The sequence below is a fragment of the Mus pahari genome, chromosome 1 (assembly GCF_900095145.1).
Source record: "Mus pahari chromosome 1, PAHARI_EIJ_v1.1, whole genome shotgun sequence".
Taxonomy (NCBI): Eukaryota; Metazoa; Chordata; class Mammalia; order Rodentia; family Muridae; genus Mus; species Mus pahari.
Window position 1 is genome coordinate 35719365 of NC_034590.1, and position 19315 is coordinate 35738679.

The 19315-nt window shown below is 50.6% G+C and overlaps 1 protein-coding gene across 3 annotated transcripts in view; it reads left to right on the forward strand.

Annotated features, from left to right (window-relative positions):
• Otud7a (OTU deubiquitinase 7A) overlaps window positions 1–13863 on the forward strand; it is a 291717-nt gene extending 277854 nt beyond the window's left edge. For all 3 annotated transcript variants that reach the window (XM_029543856.1, XM_029543858.1, XM_029543857.1), the window contains exons 12-14: window positions 8221–8335; window positions 8490–8574; window positions 10875–13863. In XM_029543856.1, the coding sequence (XP_029399716.1) occupies window positions 8221–8335; window positions 8490–8574; window positions 10875–12320 (1646 nt within the window). In that variant the 3' untranslated portion in view covers window positions 12321–13863. The remainder of the gene's footprint in view (window positions 1–8220; window positions 8336–8489; window positions 8575–10874) is intronic.
• The last annotated feature ends 5452 nt before the right edge of the window (window positions 13864–19315 follow it).

Here is a 19315-nt window from a genome sequence, read left to right on the forward strand (position 1 = left end):
AGGCCAATCTGATGGGGCATCCTCTCAATGGAGAAATCTCTTCCCAGATGTCCCTGGCTCCTGACAAGTTGACAAAAAAGGCCAACCAACACAGGCCACTTATCCAAACAGCACTGATGTGTGATAAGCTAATCTGCACTACAGTGGCACCCACATATCAGAGGGTATCCGTTACAGATGGGGGGGGGTTACATGTGTCCTGCGCAATGCTCTCAAATATTTAACAGTCTGCAGTTAGCCGGGCGTGGTGGCACACGCCTTGCCTTTAATCCCAGCACTCGGGAGGCAGAGGCAGGCAGATTTNTGAGTTCNAGGCCAGCTTGGTCTACAAAGTGAGTTCCAGGACAGCCAGGGATACACAGAGAAACCCTGTCTTAAAAAAAAAAAAAAAAAAAAAAAAAAAAAAACAGTCTGCAGTTAATGGCAAGATTTCCAAAATAACCAACCAGTTCCATGCAGAGTGCCCATGAAGACAAGTGCAGCCTTACCTGGTCTCACTGCGCTGGGCGCAGAGGGTGCAGGCATTCTCTGTCCCTGAATGTTGGTGATGGGCTAGAACAGCAGGGCTGGGTCCACAAGCTCTGGGTGGTCTCATGTCATGTACTTTCCAAGAACAGGTGAGGTTCTTAGTTCTTACCAGAGGTGACTTCTTAGTCTTCATCATCTTCCACCCCCACTTTACAGAGGGGAAACATGAGGAAGGAGAACCCATCTCCAGGGAATGGCCACAGTGACATAGCATTGGAGTGGCCAATGAGTAGAGTGAAAACCATGCCTTCAAAAGGGGGACACTTGGCCCACAAAGACAGTTGCCCAGTGATTGGGTAGTATGCAAGTGCTAGAGAGGGGCCTTAGGAAGTGGTGTCTCCGGTCAGCCTGCGCATGGATTCACACAGCATTTGGACCTAGTGATGCAGGCGTCTTCAGTGTTAGAGAAGGGGAGCAAGGGCTGTGGTACCTCACGAAGGTGGAGGAGTGTGTGAGGTGATTACTGAGATCTCTCTCCAGAATGCAAACCGCTGGGCTACACCAAAGGCAAGAAACCCTGGGGCATCAGGTCAGACACTGGGAGAGGAGATCCGGTTAGCACCGGGCAGCTTCAGACTCCAGGAGGAGGCCTGCAGATGGTCGGGTTTACCATCTGTTTATTGCAACAGTAAGTCAACACAAAGAAGTTCACCGAGAGCAGCTGGCAACCTTGTCGGTTAGACACAACACACTTTATAAGAATGAGGCATCTAGAAATCTCAAGGAGCCAGTAAGTGTGTAAGCAGTAAGTGTGTAAGCAGCTTGTCAGCTACGTCTGATGTGCAACCCAAACCCAGGGCCTAGTGTTCTACCACTGAGCCACACCTCCAGCCCTGACCGCATGCTTTAACTTCCAGTGCATTTAACAGTGCACACACTGACCAGCCATTTGTAAAGAGCCGTACTTGGACCAGAGAAAGGTGTTGCCATTCTGTGCCTGGCACAATGGGATTTTGCTAATTTCCCATGGGTCTGAGGCACTGGTCCCTGACATGGCTGTGTCCACTCATTAAGAACGTCATCTGATCTTTATACATTCCCTCGTGGCTTCCTCGCCTCCTCCACACTCCACCACCACCTGATGGAGAAAGAGGAGCCAGGGTGAGGGTACCAGGGCTTCTAGTTTACAGCCCAGGCTGTCACATTTTGGCACACTTGACTCTTGGTCCACAAACTTCACAAAAGATTGAAAGGAGGTCAAAGCCTGTAGATGAATTCAATGGCTAACAAGCTCTACACCAGGTTGAATACCTGGAGCACACCTTTAAGAGTCACTGAATCTGCCTGGACCTTGACCTTGGATTTCTAGCCTCCAGGATTGAGAAGAAAAGAAATCTCAGTTGCCCACAGGCTACCTTGTCTGTGGTGTTCTGCCACAGCAGCTCAAGCTGGTGGCACCAGAAAACCATACAGAAATGAAAGGATCTGTGCTGCCAACGATGCCCTCAGGTGAAGGGAGTGAGCAGCCCTAATGACAGTCCTGAGCTCCTGGCTCCTAAAAGCAGGTGGTGCCACTTGTCCTCCGTGCCGGCCTCAGTTGAGTGATGCTGGCCAAGTGTTCTATCCACCAGATACCTGGACACAGCAGCCAGGGTCTTCAGAGGGCAGCAGCATGGACCCCTCAGGAAGCCTGGTGAGGCAGCTGGGTGTCTGCACCTGCTGTGTAGCTCAGGAGAGGATGGGCAGGGCTTGAAGGAGAGGCTGGCGACTGGGCACACGCCTGTCCTCCCACCTTTCTAAGCCCACGGCCAGTTCACTCCACATAGTCGACAGCTGCTGGCATCTCTCCAGCCTTCTGTTGTGTTTCTGAGCCAGTGGGACTTAGGGTAGGGCACACACCAATGGACTGGCAGATGTCAGCTACTAAGACAAGGTTGGCCAAGTGTCCAGCCAAACCATGTTTGCCCTTTCTCCTTTATGGTTGTTAGCCCCAGCTCACTTTCTGTTGTTCCCATAACCCGCATTCGGCCATAGCCTGAAAATATTAAACGGAAAATTCCAAAAATCAACAGTGAGACCACACTCACATTGCTTTTATTTCAGTATATCTTATACTGCTGTGTTTCGATAGTTATTGCTGTGAATCTCTTACTGTGACTAATTTACGAATTAAACCCCATCCTTGGTGTGTTCGTGTAGAAAGAACACAGTCCGTGAGAGTGAGCGCCATTGCTCAGGCACCCACGGGCCCATGAGATGCAGGTACAGCAGCTAGTGCATGTGCTGTGTGCACTTGCAAACAACGTGCTGCACATGACTGTCTGGAGAACTGGTCCACGTACTGTTATGTAATGGTCCTCTTCTTTGTAACCATTTTTCTTAACTCTTCTTTGTCTGATATTGGGTGGCTTCCCCTAGCTCTTTGTATTGGAGACTGTCTTTTAAACTACCTATATGATATCTTTAGATTCGTTGTGGAATTAGTTTAGTGGTGCAAGCTACCTTTACTTGTTTTGTTTTAATCCCAATCTAACAATAATTATCTTTTGACAGTGTTAACTATTTGTATTTAGTTATATGAATGATAAGGATGGGAGGAAGCCACCATCTTTGCTAGTCTTTTCTCCTAACTCTGCCTGTTCTTTTGTTTTCCTTCCATGTCTTACTTTGGATTAATTGTACTTAGTAACTCTATTTGCCCAGATTATTCAGGGTTTTACAGATAGACTCTTTAAGGAGATTCTATTTTCAAGTGATATTGTCTGCTTCCTGGGTTGCAGGGAAACTGCATCCCAGAATCCTCTCACTCTCTGCACCACCTGTTCACACGCACACACACATACACTCACACACACACACACACACACACACACACACACACACATACACACCACATACACACACACACACGCATGTGCACACACACATACACATATATACACAATCACACTCTCTCACACACACACTCACACACACATACTCACGCTCTCACACACACACGCACATACTCACACACGCTCTCTCACACACACGCACACACAGAAACACATACACATATACACACACTCACACGCACACTCACACACACACACACACATTCACACTCACCATGGATGAGAACCGATTCTGCTCTCTTGGCTGCAGAAATCTGCTTATCTCAGAATTACTAAAAGGAAAAAAAGGGGGAATTTGACCTTCACTTTCATTTATTCCATTTCCATCACTCTAGGTAAATTTAAGTCATTACTGGAGACACCTCCCTTCTTCTTCTTGTGAGGTTTTGAGTCTCCCCAGTGCGGATAAGCAGGCGGTAAACTGGCTCCTTTGGGTTTGAGAAAGCTTTTGATCACCTTTCTCTCAGAGCTTTGCTGGAGTTAGAATTCGCAGCTTTTCTTTCATCCCTTTAAAGCTATCACCTTTTGCTTTATCCGCTTACCATTGAACTGGAGACTCCTAATCTTATCCTCCTTTCTCTGTATGGAATGTGTCTTTCCTCTGTGCCTTTGCTCTCAGGAGTTTTAATTTGCTGTGGGAAGGGATGTATTTGTTGTTACATGCTGTCACTGTCCCTGGTGATGTTCTCATGCTTCCCTGATCTGTGGTGGGTTTGTTTGTTTGTTTGTTTTGAGTGTATGTTAACATTTTCTCTGCCTTGCGCTCATTTCCCTGGAGTGACAGTACACAGATCTTAAGCTGTCTGTCACTGACCTGCAGTTCTTGGGTGCTCTGCCTCCTGCCCAACCTTTCCTACTTTGTATTGCAGTGTGGCTGATTCTGACTGGTCAGTATTGGTGTTCATAGTCTTTCCTTGGCTGTAACTCTCTCGAAGCTGTTCTGCATCTGTTTTAGTTTGTTGTGGGGTTTGTTTTGGTTTTGGTTTTTACTGTTATTTCTAGCTCTTCTCTTTGATACTTAATTTCTTCTCTCTACAATCAGATATCAAGTCCTGCATGGTGCCCACGGTGTTATAGACAGATACATTCAGTCCCCAATAGTTGCAACACCTCAGTTGTGTCTAAGATGGCACCCACTGGGGTATTCGGATGCAGATAAAGTGGAATGGGATGCACTTGCTCTAACAGTGTGATGTGATATGAGACATGAGCATACATACCATAGTGTTGTGTCTCTTTAGAGGACTGGTCCCTTTAGCATTGTTTCCGGCATCATGATGACTTTCATAAAACAGGTAAGGCGAAAGATAATGAAGTGGTGTCTTTAAAGACTGAAAGAAAAACTGCTATTCTCAAATTATCTAGTAAAATAGCTCCACAGCATGCAGAAGTCATGCTTTCTCAAACAAAAAGAGAACAACTTCACGCCTGCACACCAGTGTTAGAGTCTTGTCAACACATTAGAGTGTTGGTTTCTTTCCTCCTTCCTCACAGGGTGTTGTTTTGTTTTGTCTTACTGAAAGTCAGTCATTTTTCCAAGCAGGAAAGACTGAGGAAATCACTTCATTCCTGGAAACAGGCACACTTTTTTTTTCTCTTTACTTTAGTGTACATGTTGAAATCTGTCCGGACACACAAGGCAGGTCACCCCCTCCTGGTAGCACAGAACACTGTCCTCACCGTACCCTGCATTTGTGGACCTGAGCTCTGCAACTTGTGCTCCTGCTCCTTGGTGGAGAGGGGAACACCTGCCCCGAGGTGCTCTGCAGAGAACACCTCGGGGGATGCTTGCCCATCTTCTGTGGGGCTGGGGGAGGTGGAGGGTGCACCCATGTTCTTATGCTGATGGGAGCCCAAGGTCAATATTGTGTCTTCCTCAGTCCCTTTGTGCCTATCGCTGACCTTTTACATGGTCTATTGCTGATGTAGCTCAACTGGCTGTCCAGCAAGCCCCAGGTCCTCCTATCTCCAGCTCCCCAGCCCTGAGATTACAGGCATGAATTTTTGCACCTAGCCTTTAATAGGTGCTGGGTTTTGAACCTCATATTTGCAAGGAGGAGAGTTTACCAACTGAGCCATTCCTCTAGCCCCTCACCGGTCCTTTTTGTGAACACCATGCTCAGTCCTATAGATGGGAGCCTATAAGAGCTTCTCTTTTCTGGAGGAAGGGCCTGCATAACTTCACTGGCTTGCATTCTTCTTTCATGCATATAACACATCGAGCTAAGTTCTTCCTACTAGGGTCAAATCGACCCCTCCCAGTTGTCTCCATCTTCCCTCAGAGGCATTCACTTAGACTGGCTGAGCCACCCATTCCAGGGGTAGGCTAGTTCCAAATCTTCTGGGCCAGTTAGAGATGCTGAGGTAGGCTTACAGGCTAAAGGTAAGAGAGTTCTTTCCAAAGAGTAAATCCTCTCTCGGGCCCATTTTGGAAGCTGTTGCTGTTACTGACATTGGCCACCAGGGGGTGCCCTGCGATGCCGCCATTTGTTTCCCTGGGTAAAGCAGATGTTTTTCCATGTACAAAGGGACAAACATGAAGTGCAACTGATGCTCATGAGGACAGCCTGTTTTTGAGATGTCCCTGGCTGCACCTCCCCTCAGCCTTCAAACAGGCAGCAGCTCATACCTGAAAGATCAGGTATGAGCCGTATGTCTTCACCCCAAGACCGGAGAGTTGACAGGCTGCCGGGCTCTTTCTAGGTAGCCAGCACTAGACTCTTCGGGTGTGTTTCAGTTGTCTTCTCAGAGCAGACAGACCAGGGACCCAGTCCAGGCTATCTAGTGAGGGTAAGCATCCCCAGGCACACTGTAATCGTAAGGTAAGAAAGCTGGGACGTCCTGGGTTAGGTAATTGGTCAGAAGCCAGACTAAGTCATCGTGGCTAACAACATACAGGCTGGGCTCCCAAGTAAACAAAGCCTGTACTAGAGTTCTGCTTAGCAGACAGTTCTTCTCCAAGGGAGGTTCAAGAGCCTGCTCCTGACGTCATATACTTGCATTGTCTCTGTAGGAGACATGGGCCTGGCCATATTGCCCAGAACTGACCACATTACTCAGCTCACAACCTGTGCATTCAGCTAAGCAAACCACGCCCCACCACACCCCCTCACTAAGAGGATGGAAAGTATAGTCACAGCTGGCAGACATTTATTCAACCAACTCTGCCCCGTGAATGGGGTAGACAGCCTAACCCAGAAAACCCAGATTATACCCACAGAAATTATTCCTGACAAGTTATTATCCTCTATAACAATCTTTCCCAAAACACCTTGATTTCAAGATCCACAGGGATGCATATTTACAACGTAGTCCTCCATCCTGATTCAGGACCCTTGCATTGGCCCTCCGTATGAAGTACAAATCCCTAGGGGACACAATTCTAGTGAGTCTGGGATGCAGTGTTCCTAAGGAAAACCTCTGCTGCCCCCAGGCAGCGGTGGGAAGCCACACCAAAGCCTCAATGTGTGTTTGCTGAGGAACAGGACAGGCTGAGCTCAGCCCTGGAAAGGAAAGCCACATCAAAGCAGAAGCTGAGATGTCCCTGTCCCCTCCCCCATCAGACCTTACCTACACCGCTCCACTCCTGGCCACACACAAGGAAAACCTTAAACTGGCTGATGATCCACAAAACTGCCTTTCATCTGTTTATGGTAGAGGTGGGAAGGAAGAGGGAGGAAGCAGTTTGCACGCACAGTCTCTTTAGAAACACTAGAGGGCAGCATTGAGTCGCATCCAATTTCTCAACTTTGCAGTATTGGCTCCTGGATTTTCTGTGTTTTGTTTGCCTTTTTGTTCTTGCCATGGCACTGCTAGTATGAATCATAGGCTACGGGCAAGCAAAGGAACAAAGCTGCTGCCAGAGGCCCTGGGCTGGGCTTCTCTGCTGTGGTGAGACTCCAGAGGGGTGGGGCATCCTGAGCAGAGTGACACAAAGGAGACTGGTACTCATTAGGAAGGTGGAATTTGGAAACCATCTCCACACTTCTTCCTGTTCATTACCCCTGGCAACACCCTGAGGAGCAAGCAGATGTGACATAAAGGATTCCATTTGCTGGGTAGCAGGGATCCCTCAGGAACTGTTATCAGCTCTCAGTACACCTGTAGATACCCCACCCACACTGATTTCTGTGGCTGGTGTACTTCCGTTCAGGTGCTATGTGCTGAACCAGCTCCTCTGTGAAATAATAGGCCAGACTCCACCACCTCCACAGAAGGCTCCCTCTCTGCTCCCCTTTTAAGGGGGCTTTAGACCAGCACTGCCTCCCCTGAACTTGTCACTAAATGCTTTCTGTAGGAGCCTGCTGCCTGGTCCTGTGCAGATGAGCTCCCTGTGAGCAGGGGAGGGGGGCGGTAGCCCCCACCTCCAGTCTTGCCTCAGTAGAACTCAGCACACACTTCTCCCGACTTGCAAATTCTGCCCTTCCCTGAGATAAAATGGAGGCAAGGAGCAGGACCCTCCAAAAATGGCCTTCCATGGTTCACCATACCCACCCGGGTCTTTCTTCGGAAATAGCAAAAGCAGCCATAGCTTTTTCTCATCCTGACACTCAGAGAGATGCCTGCCCTCTAACAGAAAGAGACCCAGACAGTCCCGGTGATGCCTCCACCTGCTTGCTCTTCGCCTAATACATAATAGAAAATTGTTAATGTGTTAACTATAAGTTAATGTGAAACCTATAGTCTTAACACTCGTGGTATGCAAGTTCTGAGTCTACCTTCTGTCTCCATTGGGTTACCTGCCCTGGGACAGCTATTTTTGAATTTTCTCTTCCAGAGCTCTGAGCTCTGCTGGTGCCCCCAGCCTCCTGGCAGGCAGGTGAGCTGTCTGTCACCGTGCCTCTCTCTTCTGTTTCAGCTGTGATCCCTCTGACGGATTCGGAACACAAGCTGCTGCCCTTGCACTTTGCAGTGGACCCGGGAAAGGACTGGGAGTGGGGGAAAGATGACAACGACAATGCCCGGCTAGCCAAGTAAGACCTGCCCCACAATCCAGTCCCGACCCCAACACCCTGCGGGAGAGTGGTGGTGACAGGACTCCTGTTGGGGTTTGGGGGGACTAAAGGGCATGGAGAGTGAGCTTCTGTCACCCCCAGAGCTTTTTTTCACTGGGTGTTCTTTTGTCAGCCTCATCCTGTCCCTAGAAGCCAAGCTGAACCTTCTACACAGCTACATGAATGTGACATGGATCCGCATCCCCTCCGAGACCCGGGTGAGCCTCGGGTGCATGAAGCCCCGACCCAGTGACCCGACAGCAGCCGCTCTGCGCGGTGCGGGCAGTGCTGTGCCTCCCGAATGTCCCCACGCAGCGCAGTGCTTGGCTCCACGCCTCCGGGAGATCCCACACCTTCATGCCCCTGAACCCGACCCAGCTAGCTACTCTGACTCCTAGTCCAAACACTTCCTCCTGGTGGGAGGCGGGCGCGTATTAGGGCCCCTCCCTCCCCCCTCCACCTCTTATTTTACACAGAAGGAGAGGAATAAACACACCCACTCACAAAGCAAACCGTAGGCAAGTCAAAACACAAAACTATCTCTGCTGAGATCGGAACAAAATGTGCCACGGCAGAGCGGAATTAATTATAACTGTGTGTGGATCCTTAGAAAATCTAGGGAACCAACAGCGCTAGTCCTCACTGCGCGCCCCTCCCCTCCCCGAGGCGGAGGTGGCCTCTGGTGAAGCTAGCAGAAAGCGGGGAGCCGCGGACCCATCCAGGGGGTGGGAGGGGGGGTTGCCCCTGCTTGCAGATGCTGAGATTCTTTTTAAGTGTGTGACTGATGTTTTCGTAATCTTGGGAGGGAACTCCCAAGGGAAGGGATTTGTGAAAATTGCTTGCAAATAATTGGTCCTCCCTGACATCCGTTTACTTATGTATCCAGCGGATTCAAAGTACTGAAAGGAGACATTCCGCTGAATGGTTCCTGCCCCACTGTTCTGACTGTTCACTTCCGCTTCACCTGGACATCATCCAAGTAGGGCGCCCCCACGTGGCTCTGATTCGCCATGTTCCTGGGGCACAAGAGACAGCCAGTCAGTGACAGTCAGAATCCCACTGTGCCCCAGGATGATGCTCTGTAGCACCTTCGTGGTATGCAATGGCAGCAGCCCTAGATCCATAATCAGTACCTTCCAGGTGGGCACATCTTTTCCCTACAAAGAGTAGGATGCATGGCCAGACCTTGGTGACCTCCGTATCGAGTACAAAGCTTAGCCGACAACCCCACTGCTAAAGGGCACACAGCCTAGCTCCCTCTCTTACTGGAGCCCCTTTCCCTGTTTCAGCCTTGAAGCTGACACTCTTTACTGTCCCCGGCAAGCCAACCTAAAACTCAACTCTCTCTCCAAACCCAAGTGGCAGGAGGGATTTCTGCCTGGGTGGTGGTGAGCACAGGTCTGCCAGCCTTGCTTCTACCGACCTAGCCACAGCAGCTCATCCCTCTGGAACCTGCTTGAGCAGAGGACAAAAATAGAGTGAGGAGCAATGGCTTCTCCCTTCTCTAGAAACCAGAAAAAGCCTGCCCGGGCATGTACTAGTTCCTGACACACCCGGTGCAGGCTGGAGAGATGTTGCCTTCCCAATGACTCTCCTCACAGGAAGGCCCCTCTTTGGAGAACCTATGGCAGCTGCCTACCCAGCCTGACCTCCCGCAGCCTTCTCAGGCTTGCCACCTATCCCAGAGATTGGCCTAGTCATGCTCAGCATAATCTTCTGCCCTCCTCATTGGCTGTCCCCAGGTAGTGTCATCCAGGTTATTCTCCATGGCATCCCTTCACTAGTGCCCGCCCACAAGACCCCATGTCCTCACTGAAAGCCATTTCCAGCAACCTTCTCAGCTTAGCATTCTGTCTGTAGTTAGAGAAGGGAGCCCCTGAAGTAATGTGTCAGAGCTGGGTAAAGGGAGTGGTGGGTCCAAGAGGAAGAACTGGGGTTTAGGGCAAGGTGTGTAGCCCCTACTTGGAATAAGTAGGTGAACCATCTGTATGGGAGAGATGCTGTCTCACTTGCTACCCTCTACCTTTACACGGAGACCTGGAACTTGTTTCTAATGGTGCCAGTAGTCTGGCCATGGAGGAAGGCCACAGTGTGGACCTAGTGTTTCTCTATAAAATACACTGAGGCTCTGGAATGCCACACGAGCTAGGTCATGGGCATTCTGGCTCTATTCATCCACTCAGGAGTCTAGACTTTCAGGTATCTGTGAATTCCAAGAGAAGTTCATGTATCCTCCCTCAAAGGATGGCACTGAGGTCTGAGGTCCCTACAGAGCATTCTGCCAACATCTGTAAGCCTGTGTTCCACCCCTGCAACAGAGAAGTGCTCCGTGGGCTCCTATTTCATAAACACCTCCATCTCTCTCTGGTAGACAACCCCCACCCTCAACACCTACAGCAGCAGAGTCCTCACAAAGAAACTCCAGTATCCCAGCCTCAGCTCCACCTGTGTTCTTGGGGCCTACACGGGGACAGCTTTTCTGTATGTAACCTTCCTTTCCTGCCATCTCTCCCCACAGGCTCCCCTTGCACAGCCAGAGTCTCCAACGGCCTCGGCAGGGGAGGATGTACAGTCCCTGGCGGAATCGCTGGACTCGGACCGCGATTCTGTGTGCAGCAACTCCAACAGCAATAATGGCAAGAATGGTAAGGACAAGGAGAAGGAGAAACAGCGCAAGGACAAGGACAAGACACGCGCGGACTCCGTGGCCAACAAGCTGGGCAGCTTCAGCAAGACGCTGGGCATCAAGCTGAAGAAAAACATGGGCGGGCTAGGCGGCCTGGTGCACGGTAAGATGGGTCGTGCCAACTCTGCCAACGGCAAAAACGGCGACAGCGCCGAGCGCAGCAAGGAGAAAAAGTCCAAGTCGCGCAAGGGCAGCAAGGAGGAATCGGGAGCGTCAGCTAGCACCTCGCCATCGGAGAAGACCACGCCGTCGCCCACGGACAAAGCGTCGGGAGCGTTGCCGGCCGACAAGGGGAGCGGGTCAAGAGGCGATGCCTGGAAGTACAGCACGGACGTAAAGCTGAGCCTCAACATCCTGCGCGCGGCCATGCAAGGCGAGCGCAAATTCATCTTCGCCGGCCTGCTGCTCACCAGCCACCGGCACCAGTTTCACGAGGAGATGATCGGCTACTACCTGACCAGCGCGCAGGAGCGCTTCAGCGCGGAGCAAGAACAACGGCGGCGGGATGCCGCGGCCGCTGCCGCTGCCGCCGCCGCCACGGCCACGGCCACGGCCACGGCCACCACCACGGCCAAGCGGCCGGCGCGCAGGCCAGAGGCCGAAGGTGCGCCAGGCCCGGAGCGCGCCTCGCCGGGCCCGCCAACCGCGCCGCCCACGCAGCTGGTGCTCAAGCTCAAGGAGCGGCCGAGCCCCGGGACTGGAGCGAGCGCACGGGCGGCTCGGGCGGCGGGCGGCGCGGCGTCCCCGGGTCCGGGCGGCGGCGCGCGGCGCGCGGCTCCCGCTACGGGCGGACCGACTCCCGGCCGCAGCCCGCCCGCGCCCGCGCGCCAGAGCGTCATCCACGTGCAGGCGGCGGCCCGGGACGAGGCGTGCGCGCCGACCGTGGGCGCGCTACGGCCGTGCGCCACGTACCCGCAGCAGAACCGCTCGCTGTGGTCGCAGAGCTACAGCCCAGCGCGCAGCGCGCTGCGCACGGTCAACACGGTGGAGTCCCTGGCGCCCGGCGGAGCGGACGCCCCGGGGCCCGCGGAGCACAAGTCGCAGACCTACAGCAACGGCTTCGGCGCAGCCCGCGACGGGCTGGAGTTCGCCGACGCCGACGCGCCGGCCGCGCGCTCGAACGCTGAGTGCGGCCGCGGAGGCCCCGGGCCCGCTCAGAGGCGCTGCCAGCGGGAGAACTGCGCGTTCTACGGGCGCGCGGAGACCGAGCACTTCTGCTCCTATTGCTACCGAGAGGAGCTGCGGCGGCGGCGCGAGGCGCGCGCGGCGCGACCCTGAGCCGTCCAGGACTGCTTTTTCCATCCTGTGGGTCTTTTTTTACTTGCTCTGGTCAGCCGAAGGGCCGGCGTCTCCTCGGTCAGTGCCGTGTACGTGTTTGGTCAAACGTTCCTAATGGTGCCTGAACCTACACTGATGCCACTCAGGTAGTAGACGGATAGGAAACAAGTCATACTGTTGGAAGTGGGTGTGCTAGCCTAGCATCTGCCTCGTACCTGTGGAAACTCAATAGCCATTGCAAGAGTATTTTTGTTCCTCTATACGAGAAATAAAGAAAATCGCAGCCCTTTGTTTTTAGAAGGGAGTGTTTTACATGCTTTTTTTTTCCTAACCTAGGGACTGACCTCTTCCAAGTAGCGGTCACTTGCGTGCAGTTGGTAGCACACAGGGTGTAGAAGCAAACGCGCAGCCCGGCCTGAGGTGGAGCTTCCTCTGCAGCTCCCACCTGCTTCCGACTTAGGTCCCTGGAGACCTCCAGCAGTCACCTTGCTACCCGCTGATGCTGGCCCTTTAGGACTCCCCACCTCCATTTCATAAGCAAACCCTCCTCCCACAGCACCCCCTATGCCCCCTCCCCCGGCTCGAGCAACATTCACACTGCCATCCAAGCTGCGGGCGACCACAGAATGGGCACTGGACAACCTACCTCTCAGGGCACGGTGAGGTGTAGAGATCGCTCCCAGTGCCGGGCAGCTCAGGTGACAGGGGCTTCCCAGAGACACTTGGGGTGCAAAAAAGCGGGGTCCTGAATTCACAATCGGACTGGCCCACCTGTGAGCCAGCATGATATCTGGTCATATCTCCTTTGAAGATATATGTACAGTGAACTGTCACTGGAGGGCCCCTTTAGGAGGTGTGATCACATCCGTGCCCCAGAGGAGGGGACAGAATTGACCCCCTTGGTCACTGTGTCAGCCCATTGGGCTGCTTTGAACCCAGCCAAGCCTTCTTCCCTAGGGTAGGGGCTGAGAGAGGCCTGGAGGGAAGGGAACCACCCTTACCCCCACCTGCCTCTGTCAGGGTTCAGCCAGGTTAAAGGGCTCTCTGCTGGTGGAGACCCTTCCCAGAGCGGCCCTGCTCCTGGCTCCATGCCACATTGAGGGAGCAGCCAAGTCTCCGAGCAGTCTCCTTTTTGGTGCCTCCTACATTTCTTGAGGAAAATTTAAATAATAATAATAATAATAATAATGTGTCCTTAGCTACCCTGTTTTGAGCAGCAATATACAGCCTCTCCCCTCCGAGATTACCTCTGCAGACCACTGTTCTTGGCCAAGGACACTGAGGAGCTCGTCCTCACTAAAGAGCTAACGAGCCTGCTTCCAGGACATACGGAGAAAATGGGTAACACCCTCACTAACGATATTTTCATACCTGTGAGAGCTTTAGACTAGCCCCTGATAACCCTAAAATGGGAAAGCACCCGCTTATCGTCAGGAAGCACAGGAGCTGGGTTGTTCCTGCCCTGGAGCCAACTCCTGAAAGGATGCTTCATCCACTGACATCCAGAGCAGCAAAAAAATAAATAAATAAAAATTTTCAAAAGATGGGGAGGGATTTTTTTTTTACTTGTTTGGAAAATTATAATAAAACAACTGAGTATCTCCTGTGAGTAATTTCTTTTTGTTTTTAATTATTTCATAGCCTGAGGAGTCTTCAGTAATGTATTCAAGTTTTTGCATAAAGTGGTTCCTTAAATCAAAGTTATTTATTAAATAGAATCTTTAAGAAGTCCTTTTCAAAGTCTTACTTTTCGTGCTGAACACGATACTTTAAATGTGTGGTGATTACTAATATTCATGTTCCTGATAATTCTGGGGTTTCTCCTTTTACTTAGGGGGAAAAAAAGTGATTCTCAAAAAATCTCTGGCTGAGAGGGTTTGTGGCAGCTTTGAGGGGAGAGGGACAGTTTCTTTTGAACATGACACCTGAGCAGCTGCTTCAGCCACAAAAGCTATAGGTCATAGAAGCCTCTGTGACCAGCACAGCGCTCTAGCTCATCTCTCGAAGCAACCTGACGAATGTTCCCGTGCACATTCAGAAGCCCAGTCGTTACACACTGGAAGGAGATGTTCATGTTTGTCTTTCTCATCCTGTGATATTAAAATGGCTGGCTATACAAATCCTTTATCTTTCTCATGCACTCTGCCAGAGAAGATAGATAAATAAATAAACAGGGTAAATTGAGAATTAACGTAGTAGTTTGTTGTCATAGAGGAAACCCTCCCAAACAGGACAGTGGCCATGTACCCTTGAAGCATGGTGGCAGGCTCTTACCTCCGTGGTTGCTAGGTTAAGTTACTTCTCCCTCTTCCATCTCATGATGAATGTGCCATGCAGAAGAACCAAGGGCCTAGACCCAGAATGTAGCCCAACTATTCTGGCCAAATAAGGGACCCCAGGCCCCTCCACTTGGTCTCATTGGACAAAATAAGGTGGGGCACCAGCTGGGAGCCTACTCCAAACAGCCCCAGTGTTTAAGAATAGCCATTGCCTTCTGTATTGAATCCAGCCTCTGTGCAGTATTAAAACAGGTTAAGTGAGAAGGGCCGTGCGATGTGGACCAGTGGCTTCCGCGCGCGCACACAGCCTGCTTCATGATGCTCAGAAGAGCTGGCTCTCGTGCTCCCTGGCCAGGCTTAGTGACTGAAGACAGGAGTCAGTGAGCGGAGTTCCCTTACAGCCCTGTTTGACTTGGCAGCTCGCTGTGGAGCAAGGAAGAAGAGGGTGGCAAGCCCAGCTTGCAAGACACTGCCGGGACCAGTAGTGAGCAGGGCTCCCATCATTTCTGCCCGGACTTCCTGACAGGGATGGTTATTTCTAAGCAACATCCAATGTCCAAAAGAATCTCCGATATTTCTAAGCCCCTGTGGAGATCACCTCAGAAGTCAGCTTCACATTTCCTTCCCATGTCTTGCCCAAGAATGAATGGACAGGAGACAAGTTTTCCAGTCCATTCTCTTTATAGATTTTATGCGCTGTTACGTTCAAGGTTGACAGGCCAACTTTAAACGGTACTGTAGAAATTATTTTCATATGATTCTCAGAATGCACCACAGAGCGATATCTTGCACCCTTGTCTTCACAGAGTTGTCCCTTAGAAGAGGAACTGGGGGTGATTATGGAGTCTGAGCTTTTATGTGGACTCTCTGAAACGGGGACTGTGTAAAGAGCTTCTTTTTAGCTGAGGTTTTGGTTGGTTGGTTTGGTTTGGTTCTGTTTTGTTGTTTTTGTTTTTTGTTTTTTGTTTTTTGTTTTCTTCTGTGTGTGGGTTTGTGGTGCTGCAATCATTCCTGTTAATGAAAACTTTGTCACTAAGTAACTGTGCCCTCTTCCTTGCCTCTGAGTACCCAGCGCTACTTGAACCTATTGTTTTACGAAGATAGAGTTTTACAAAAATCCCTTAGCTTAGACATTCTGGTAGCTTTATTGTCACAAGTAGCTCCCCCGTGACAGAAGATGAAAGAATTCATCTGAGTACAGGCCTCAGGGTGTGGGGTTCCCCCATGCAGTCCCCACATCCAAGTCTCTGGAACAGGGCCAGCTTGTAAGACACGGCCCTCTCTTAGCATATGTTGAAAACAAAACGAAACAAACAAATCCAATAAAATAAGGAGAGGGTCAGGATTATAGACATTAATGTTGGAAAATTTGTGGAGAAAAAAAAAAAAAGGAGACTATTCCAGTTCCGTTGTGTGAGAGTGTTTATCATTAGATAGAGGCTTATTTTGGGTGTGTTCTTTGCTTCCAGGGCTTCTAGTAAGTGGGAAAGTATTCAGTGTCTGGGTGAGCCAGCTCTGACCTTAACACCCTTGGGATAGAGGAATGGCCAGAGTGCCAGCTAACAGGCTCTCCTGGTCTTGGCCCTTGAAGAGAAGCACTGTGAAAAACCCAGATGTGACCTGCACTCCTGGCACCAGGAAGCAGGCAGGCCCTTCGCCAAAGCTTGCAAGTAGCAGCTCTCAAGACCACTGAGTACCCTGCCCTCTTTGCTATCAAAGATGTCACTGGTCCAGCGGATGCAGGTCTTCAGGCCAGGGACCTCAGTTTCCTCCTTGTTAGATCCTGCCTATTGCCCAGGTTTACTGGGCAGTACTAGTTCTGATGGCCTAAGGCCTGGTTCTGAAGTGTTCCCTTGTTCTCACAAGACTAGCTCCAAGGAAATTCATCCTAAAGGCCATATATACTCCACAGTGATGTTGGGAGGGGGGGGGTTATCTCAACCCAAACAGACCAGCACTGTGAGGAATGCCACTAAGGAAAGCCAGGATACAAGATTCTCATGACGCCTCCCAATGACAGATAAGATAATCTGTGAGAGTTCCCAACCTGGGGCGAGATATGTCAGCCCTGCACAGGCTGATGCTTTCCCTGAAGACCCAGCCTGACTCCCACTCCACTGCCAGCAGAGAAGAGTGAAGGGAGTCACCCTACAGAGATGCCTGGGCCTCTGCAGGAATGCATGATCCATATGGATATGCAATATGTAATTTACAGGACAAGCACAGAAGCCATCATCTCCAATCAATAATGTGACTATTCCTAATATTTTTTTCAAAACTTTAAAAACATTTTTTGTGAACTTTAAAAGCAAAGATTCACAAATCCTAATTTTGTATATATGAAGTAATACACACCTCTATACTTTTATCCTCCAAAGAGTAGCTCAAGGATGTATGTGTGTGTGTGTGTGTGTGTGTGTGTGTGTGTGTGTGTATATATATATATATTCCATCTGATATAAGCTGAAAAATATTAGTTGATTTTAAGGATGAATATAAGTGGAACCTGCCCAAAACCAAAGCAACCTGGTAATATATTAAGAACAAGCAGTGAAGTCAGCTCTGTTCAGAGTATCTTTCCACATTCTGAAGGATGGCTTTCCATGAAATGCAGTTTCCCATAGCATAGTAAAAGCTAAGACCTTACAAAAGCCTGCCCAGCCCAGTTATGCTCATCGTCAGAGTCTGGGCCATCTACAGTTATCAGGCACCCTCGGGCCCCAGGGCCTTTGCGTGCTATTTCTTCTATTCGTCACTGCCCCCTCGTCTTTGCTTCGCCACCACCTCAACAAGGCCTTCTCCAACTTTGTTATTTAAGAGGCTAAATCATCCCACCCTTCAGACCGTGTTCCGCTCCCTCTCCCAGCTGCTGATCACTGTGTGTATTAACCACTCATTTACCCAGTATGCCATAGACCCCTGGCCCCTGTAGAATGTAAGTTCCACGTAGGCAGGACTTCTCGTGTGTCTTGTTCACTGCTGTGTTCTGGCGCCTACAGCGGTGCCTGGCACACTCCAAACACTAGATAGAAATCAATACCAGTTAAAGAAAAGAAATAAATCACAAGTTTGATATGATACCACAAAATGCCGGCCTCATCCCTCACCGAGTCCTGATTTTTCTGCTTCCCTTCCATCTAAAAACTATAGGCTGGTTAGGTGGCCTGGCTCGTCTGGATTGGAGATACCAAGTTACTAGATATGATAGCTCATCACTGATGGCATCTGTGGCCACCATCAGTCTCTGAGCAGCTCCTGTTGCCAGCCCTCCCTCATGGTGGGCTCTGCTGTATGCAGGGGGAGGGCTTTGGGTCAAGCAGAGGTGACAACCGTCCATATCGCGCAGCTCATAGATGGAGATGCACTGCGGGGCTCCCCATCATACCAGCTATGATGTCATTGGCGAGCCCGACCATTCCAAAGAAACCTTTCTAGTTAGTTCCTAGGTATCCCTCTGTCCCAGACAGTGGTACAGATCTCCTAGCCCAGGTGAAGGATCCAGTCACCAAAATGCAGGTCAGTGGAAGGAAAGGAACCGATTACCTTGATGGTCTGGGGCAGAGGTGGGAGACAAGGCCCCCTGGGACTCAATGGGTTTGATATTGGCTATACACTGGAAGGACAGAGTCAAGCCACACACCTCCATGGGCCCAGGACTCGAATGGAGATGTCCTGCTCTGACAGGGGACCTCACCCACCTAGGGGACCCATTCTCCAAGCCTGCTCCCTAGGGGACCCATTCTCCAAGCCTGCTCCCTAGGGGACCCATTCTCCAAGCCTGCTCCCTCTACTAGGTATTTTCACAGCTACCTAACCACACTGTTTACTTCCTGGTCCTTTGGCCAAACTCGTTTTCCTCTAAGAATCACTGGCAAAATACTGTTACAAGCTGCTCATGGGACCTTCATCCTCTTGTGACTGTGTCCTCTTTAACCCTCTTCTGTGGTTCTTGCCTTCATCTCCTGGATGCTATACTTTAGGGTTCCTCTTGGGTGTGACATCCGTCATAAATCTCTACATCTGTCTAACTGTGCAAATGGCACATACATGTGTGTCCCCATACTTGAGTTGACAAATACATATTTCTTTCACTGCTGCCCAAACAGCTTGGGCCCCTGCTCCTGCCAAGAAACAAAGAGAAAGTGGCTTCCCAGGGGATACTGGGCTCTCTGGCAAGTACCTAGGAGCTGCCCAGCTCTCAGCCTCTGTGTGAGCACATCAGAGTTCAAAGTAAGACTTGGCAGGAAGAGTGGAACAGTTTGTCAGCACTCACTCACGACCCAATCTGTTGTGTAGGCATGAGCATACCGAACAAGCCAGCCATGTCTAAGACCCCAGTGCACAGAGGCCAACCTGTCTCCAACAGAGCCAGTATACAGTCCACGGAGCTCAGCTCTGCTACAACCCCAGGTGGCACACACTGAACCCTCAGTGACATAAATAAAGGAACACTTAGGAGCAGAGAGCAGGCTCAACTGAGTCCAAGCAGGGACTAAGCTTGGTAACCCATCACTGCCTCATCTACAGAGCCTGCACCCCACCCACCTCCATTTTAAACCAGTTAGCCTCCTTATAACTGGGGGGCATTGGAGCTGACTGTAACAAAGGACTTCCTCGCCCTGTATTTGCCTAGTTCCTTTAAAGAATCATTTAACCTTGAAAACTCTCTCTCTCTCTCTCTCTCTCTCTCTCTCTCTCTCTCTCTCTCTCTCTCTC